General features: G+C 39.8%; 1 protein-coding gene across 1 annotated transcript in view; it reads right to left on the minus strand.

Moving 5' to 3' along the window:
- HERC1 (HECT and RLD domain containing E3 ubiquitin protein ligase family member 1) overlaps positions 1-7,054 on the minus strand; it is a 177,455-nt gene that overhangs the window by 151,228 nt on the left and 19,173 nt on the right. The window contains exon 2 of the mRNA XM_045294958.1: positions 5,534-6,493. Coding sequence (XP_045150893.1) covers positions 5,534-6,463 — 930 coding nt within the window. The 5' untranslated portion in view covers positions 6,464-6,493. The remainder of the gene's footprint in view (positions 1-5,533; positions 6,494-7,054) is intronic.

The raw sequence follows: 7,054 nt of genomic DNA on the forward strand, positions 1-7,054 counted from the left end.
CTACTACCTATATCACATCACATCCCAAAGCATACATCCAGGGGCTTGTTTTCCCAGTGTCTGGTACTCTGTGACTTCTGGTCCTCTCAGATCAACAAATTAATTTGAAGTTTCACTGGCTTTCCTTTTAATTACTTCTTAAATATCTACCATCCAAAATAATGTTTAGGTTTTTTTTTTTGTTTTTTCATGTTTGTCCATTTCAGACATTACAAAAAGAGCAAAGACTAACGAGTGTATTTCCTTACGTTCCTGCTACGTAGTTTCACTCTATTTAAAACTGCTTCCATAACGCTCTACTACCTATATCACATCACATCCCAAAGCATACATCCAGGGGCTTGTTTTCCCAGTGTCTGGTACTCTGTGACTTCTGGTCCTCTCAGATCAAAACTTCTCCAGTTCTCCTCACTCACAGATCTCAAGTTTGGGAGCAAACTGCTAATTCTCAACTAATCTCAGTGTTAGGGTTTTTTGGGTTTGTTTGGTTTTTTTGCACATTTCCCTCTGGGCCTCTTCCCATGACCCCTAGTCTCTTTGTGCAGACCTCCACCAACAGCCCATTATCATTAGGTTGAAATTGTACATCTCTCATTCATTCAACTGTAAGCTGCTAGAGGTTATGGGCACTACTGGCTTATCTTTTTAACACAAGGTGTATACCAGTATTGGACACAAAGTGGCCAGTAAACACCTACTAGCATCGGAGGTCAGAAGGGTTTTTATTGTTTTTTAGAATTTGAAGATAAACAGTGATATCATTTGTTGTTTTAAGTAGCTGCCAAGCCAACTCCAACTCATAGCAATTTTTACGTACATGGAACACAAGATTGCTTGGTCGTGCTTCATGTTCACAGTTGTTCGCTCACTGTGTTTCGATCTGTTGGGGCGGCTATCATGTCCATTCATTTCACTGAGGGTCCCTTGCTTATGCTGGCCCTCTACCAAACATGATATCCTTTAGCTACTGGTCTTTCTGAATAATGTGCCCATATTTAAATATCAGTTAATAAGTATCTCACAAGCTCCTACTCCAACACAATTAATGGTGAGGATGGGGGAACGGGAGGAATGGCAGAGCTTAAGAATCAAACAAGTAAATATAACTGTGTTTCTCCCTCTAACTTGAAAGCCGTTCCGGTCGGAAAACTACACAGTAAGGAACAGGTCAGGTGGGGCCCAGCATAACAGGAGGAGTTCTAGATATTTTCTAAGTTCTCAGACAACAAAGTAAAGCATACGAAAGATGGGTGAAGAAGAAAGATAAGTCTGTCTGCTCCTGTAGAGATGTACAGCCCCGGAAACCCTCTGCAGGCTCACTCTGAGTCAGAGCGACAGCAACGGGGATAGTTGAGTTCCCCGAGTAGCGCAAATGGTGAAATGCGCCACTCATCGTGGAAAGGTTGGCAGTTAAACTCCACCAGAAGACAGGCCTGGAGATCCACGTGTGAAGAATCACAGCCTTGAAACCCAGACTGAGCACACATGGGGTTGCTTAGGCTCGCGATCAACCCAATACCCAAAATAGCACTAGTTAACAGACTAAATTGAAAGAAAAATGATAACACCCATTTAAAATAAAACGAGTTACAGAAACCAAAACATCACTTAATCACAGACTGTACAAAAAAATTCAGTAATCATTCCTTTCCCCTACAGCCAATATGAGATTTAATTAAGTTTCATTTAATGTAGGCCTAGAGTGACTCGTAGAGAGTTAAACGAAATCCAGCTCAAGATTTGACCCAAGAATATTTCCAAAATTCTAGGAAAGCAATCTAATTCTTTGCAGCGGCTTCCTCTGATTAAAAAACTGTATGTAGGATTAGAATGTAAGGAGGATATTGCCTCTCTCACTAGGTATATTTGGTATTTTGTCCATAATCATAGAGGCCAAGTAGAGAGAAAATTGGAAATCCAACAATAAAATTAATTTGTTATATTTTATGTTTATTTTAAGATAGGCTTTTATGTGTAGAAAATTAATGTATTATTTATCATATGATCATCCTGTATATACTGGTAAGAGAAAGCATGGCTTTACAGATTGAGATTGTGAGAATTATGTAGAGCAGTTCACCTACAGCGTAGTGCTTAATTAGAGATGCATACTATACTTGTAACAAGGCAATGCAAAATGAATAGCCATGAAATGAGGAATTAAGTGACTTGTAACTCTGAATCAGTATATTATTTTAGGTTTTTAAGTGGCTTAACATTAAAAGCAGTGTCAGTAAAGAGAATGTTATCAACAAGCATTTTTAAAATAAAATGAGTAAAACAATTGAGAGAATCTAAATCTTAAATATGATAAAACACATAAAGGGGCCTAGCTGCTTTCCGCACCTGTTCTATTACGTCTTTCTCAGTCCCATCACAGCATCCTGGGCTCTAGGGCTCATCTCAGTGCAAGTAAGAAGACCCATTTTCAACATTTTATAGCACAAAACACTACATGCTTCTCTTGTCTTACCATTTTCATTAATCATTAGAAATTGAAATTTTTATAGAATTTATCATCTAAAATTTTATGATCCAAGTACTTAACTATGAAAAAAATTATCCTAAATGGCCTAAATGTATCATTCTATTCACAAATGCAAAATGTAAAACTGGCAAAAATTCTAATGCCTAATTTGAAAATAAATACATACAATGTAATTGTTTTTTATGAAACATTTGTGTTGAAGAGCTTTCCACTGAAGGGGGGGTGCGCCCTTGAGTTATACACACATAACTTGAAGGAGACATTTTAATTGTTATTTTAACTAAGTGCTTGCATATTTATTGACCATTGGTAAAAAAGCACAGCAAAAAGATTAAACAATGTAGCCTAAGTGAAATGAAGTCATTCTGTGTGTCACTCTTAGTAGTCTGTTTGTATTTATATTCTGAACTCATGTTTGGTTTTCAAAAGGTTACTATAATTCAGTCTTATAAATTCTTGAAATGGATCATGTTGTACTATATCTTGTTTTTCACTCATTAGTTTCTTTATAAGAGTCAAGGAACTCTGTCTAGAACACACGTTTTCAGTTCCATCTTCCCTTCATTCATGTCCTTTCCTGACCCCACTAATAGCACTCACTCTTTCCCCCTCCTCACCTCTCTCCTGAACCTATTATTTACTCTCTGTGATCTACCTTTTCCTTTTCCTATTTTTCACCTTAGTATTTATCACCATCTGAAATTATGTCTTTCAGGCTATATAAACTCTCACTAGGCTGTAAGCTCCACTAGGCCAAAAAGTCTTATTTTCCTCTGTTGTATCCCCAGTGCCTAGAAGGCTATTTGGCACATAAAAAATGCTTAATATGGGGTGGATAAAATTTAATACAAAAAAATTAGAAGAATTTCCCAAGCTCAAATAATTATGAAGCTGTACAAGTATAATCCCGACTCCTGAACCAGTGGTCTTTAATACCACACCAAGTAGCCTAGTCCTAGATACTAACATGCATAAAAGGTTCTTTACTCAAAGAATTTGATAAAAATTTGGGTAGGTGAAACTGAATTTTTTCAAAAGATTCACACTCATTAGCCAAGGAGTCCTCATTTTACAAACAAACAAAGAAACCAATCCTGTTGCTATCAAGTCAATTCTGACTTACAGCAAACCTATATGAGGGGTACCCCCAAAAGCCTGGAATCCCCCACCCTCCCCCAAGCTATGTATTTACAAAACCACCTTATCATTTTCAAAGTACTATCCATTACACTTAATACATCTGTCAAATCTGCGATTCCATTCTTGGAAACATTTTTCAAACTCTTCTGTTGGGATGGCTGACAGCAACGCCCTCATTTTTTCTTCACCTTTTCAAGGTCATGAAATCACTGTCCTTTCATGTCCCTCTTCATTCACAGAAACACAAAAAGAAGTCACAAGGAGCGAAGTCAAGTGAGGTCAGGTGCATAAGGTGCATGGGGCATGCTGGGGTTTTTTGCCAAAAACTGGCTGCATGTGCAGATGCATTGTCATGGTGGCAAAACCAGTCCCCCGGCTACCACAAATAAAGCCTTCTTGGTCACACAGTTATGCAATCATTTCAGAACCTCTATATTGAAAGATTAACAGTCTGACCTGGTGGAACAAACTCCAGATACACTACAAGTTGACACTTTAGTCCCTTCGGGAAGTTGATGGACATGCAGAATGAGGTTTGTTATCAATTGACATTTCACGTTTTGAAATGAGAAAACCACTTGTACACTTGAGTTTTTCCCATTGTGCTGTCCTTGTAAGCTGCATTCAACATCACAACAATTTCTGCGGCATGTTTCCTGAGCATGAAACAAAATTTCACAGCCACATGCTGTTCTCTTAAATTAGCCATCACGAAAAACTAAGCTAGAGCAAAACTGCTTTTATGAAAAAATTCACTGTGACCAGAGAGAACCTTCCCAGGCGATGGCACTGGGTGCACTCAGAGCAAGTTGCATGATGCTCACCTAACTAAAAAGCATACTATGAAAGCTCAGCTCCTCCACCCAGCACAATTCTGGATTTTGGTTACCACCTTGTAGGACAGATGAGAACTGCCTCCTAGTGTTTCCAAGACGGTAAATCTCTAAGGAGCAGACTGCTTCTGTCATTTCTGTCTCCCATGGAGCACATTTGTGGGTTCAAACTGCCAACCTTTCCGAACAGCCCACTGCTTAACCACTGTGCCAGAGGGTTCCTTATTTGACCTATTAGTCACCAAAATACCAAGAAATTAGAATTATTTCCCAAGCTCATTATGGTAGTTATATAGCCATTTGTCAATTTGAGGATTAAGAGTGAAGGGGTGGAGTCTAGGCCTGTCAATCAGGTGATAGCCAACCAATGAGGCCTCTGTGTAGGCATGGCCTTCTGAGGATTCTGGGACCTCCTGTATTCCTCCCTGGAATCAGGAGACTTTCTCTCTCTCCCTCCCTCGCAGCTCACTCCCTGAGAGACTCTCACCTGGCAAGACTCATGGAACTCTGCTAGACCCGTGATGCCGGAAAAGCCACATGGAGACCTCTGCCAGTGTTGAGAGGCTTACGCTGTCACTGGATCCACAAGACTTCCCACCCACTGGCCTGTGATCTTCCTGCACTCAGCGTCCTTGCATGTGTTTCGTGAGTCAGAAGAGGACTTCATAGATTGGTATTGGACATATGGGCTAATATCGGACTTAAGGACTGGATCTGGGATGGATACTCAATAGTCAATTGCTCTTGTATATAAAGCTCTTTCTTATACACATATGAATGCCCATGAATTTGTGTCTATAGGCTACCTGGACTAACACACTCATATAATTATGAAGCTGTAAAACTATAAGCTTGACTCCTGATCCAATGGTCTTTAATACCATACCAACGAGCCCGGCTCTGAATTACAATGCATAACAAACATGCACAAAAGTTTCTCTACTCAAAGCATTTAAAATATTACCTATCTTAATCACCAAAGTATTTGTTCGTGCTACCATCAATTAATTATTAAAAGTTGCGCTGATTTTCCCAAAGTTGATGTTTTAAAGCTGCTATTTAAAATACCTACCAAGGAACACCTCATCTGCATTAATATACTCATAAAGCAGTCAAAGCTGATCATTCCTTCCTGGCTTGATAGTAGTTTGCTTTTCTCCAGGGTATTCACAACCGCCGAAGCCCCCAACGCCATTTCTATCCACTCAAGAAGATACCGCAAAGAACCCCGCTGAGCTGCTAAACCAAGCAGCAACTCAGAAGCTAACCTACGACCTAAAGTGTCTGCCCCAGAATTGGGAATAGTTACGCCTTTAAGAAATGTTGTTACTTGTGATAAGCAGTCCAAGCCCATAGGAGGTATCTTGCTTTCATTTGCTAAAGATAATGGTGGCAATGAGCTCACAACTTCAATTGCAGTATGAATAACATCGTTGCAAAGACTCAGACCAGGTCCCGACACAGGCATCAGCCAACTTTGTCTTAGAAGTGCAAATAATAAACTTAGGCCAGTTCGCACGCCCATCTCTATAAGTGCATCAGTGCTTGACCGTGGACGTTCACTAACAGAATGGATATCTGCTGAACCAGAGCTGCTCTCCGGAGAATGCTGCTGCTGTTTCACTTTGCCTTTGTCGTGGTATTTATTAGAAAGTGCATAAAAGACACGTTGGAGAACAAGCAGTCGTTTCCGAAGTGCCCCAGCAAATGGGGAATCAGAGCAGACCATCTTTGCCAGGGCTAGCTGGCTACTGAGAAGGGCGTCCAAATAGTGGTCCTGTTCATCACTTGAAAGAGATTCACGCTCAAAGTCTGGCAATTGTGGTCCTTTGAGGCACAAAACTTGTTGGGGCAAAGGTACTACTTCCTTGTTGCTGACTAGTTTAGAATACAGAACAGCAACTCCCTCTCTGGTAGCAATCGACTCGCTGTCCTCGGTAATCCAGGAGCTGTTCAAGTGTTCAAGCCATTTCAGTTTCACTGGTGGAACCATAGTTGCCATGTTGATTTATTTACTCTTCAGCCATTAGTTCTGAAAAGAAAGAAAACAGCACAAACTTATATAAAGGATGTATAAAATGTTTACAACTAGTGACTTCACATTGGTGAAATCGAAATAACATCTGGAGTTTAGTTAAAAGTAGTGCACCCACATTAGTTTTAATAAATATTCCATGGTTAAATAAGATATTGACATTATGGGAAAACAGAGCAAAGGGAATTAAGATAACTAGAAAGGAGACATTAATACACAAACACGCTGGTATAAATATACATAATTTATCTGTATAAAGACATTAAAAAAACAAACCCAGGAATGAGGAAAATTCATAGAAGTGAGCTAACTTTCTGAAAGTAATTTTCCCCCCAGGAATATTTGCCAGTTGTGAGCATAGGACAGGATGCTAATGGGAATCAATTTCCCTATGCAGAAGTTTGTTGCAAAGACAGAGAAACCAGAGGAGCTTTGGGCTGTACTGAGAAGCTCTTGTTAGGTGCTGTCCAACTTATGGAGGGAGGCCTTACATACTGTATGACAGGATGAAACACTGCCCAACCCTATGCATCTTCGTGGTTCTTGGTACATCTGAGT

This window comes from Echinops telfairi, unplaced genomic scaffold (assembly GCF_000313985.2).
Source record: "Echinops telfairi isolate 266 unplaced genomic scaffold, ASM31398v2 ScPeMD7_4048;HRSCAF=4782, whole genome shotgun sequence".
NCBI classification, from domain to species: Eukaryota; Metazoa; Chordata; class Mammalia; order Afrosoricida; family Tenrecidae; genus Echinops; species Echinops telfairi.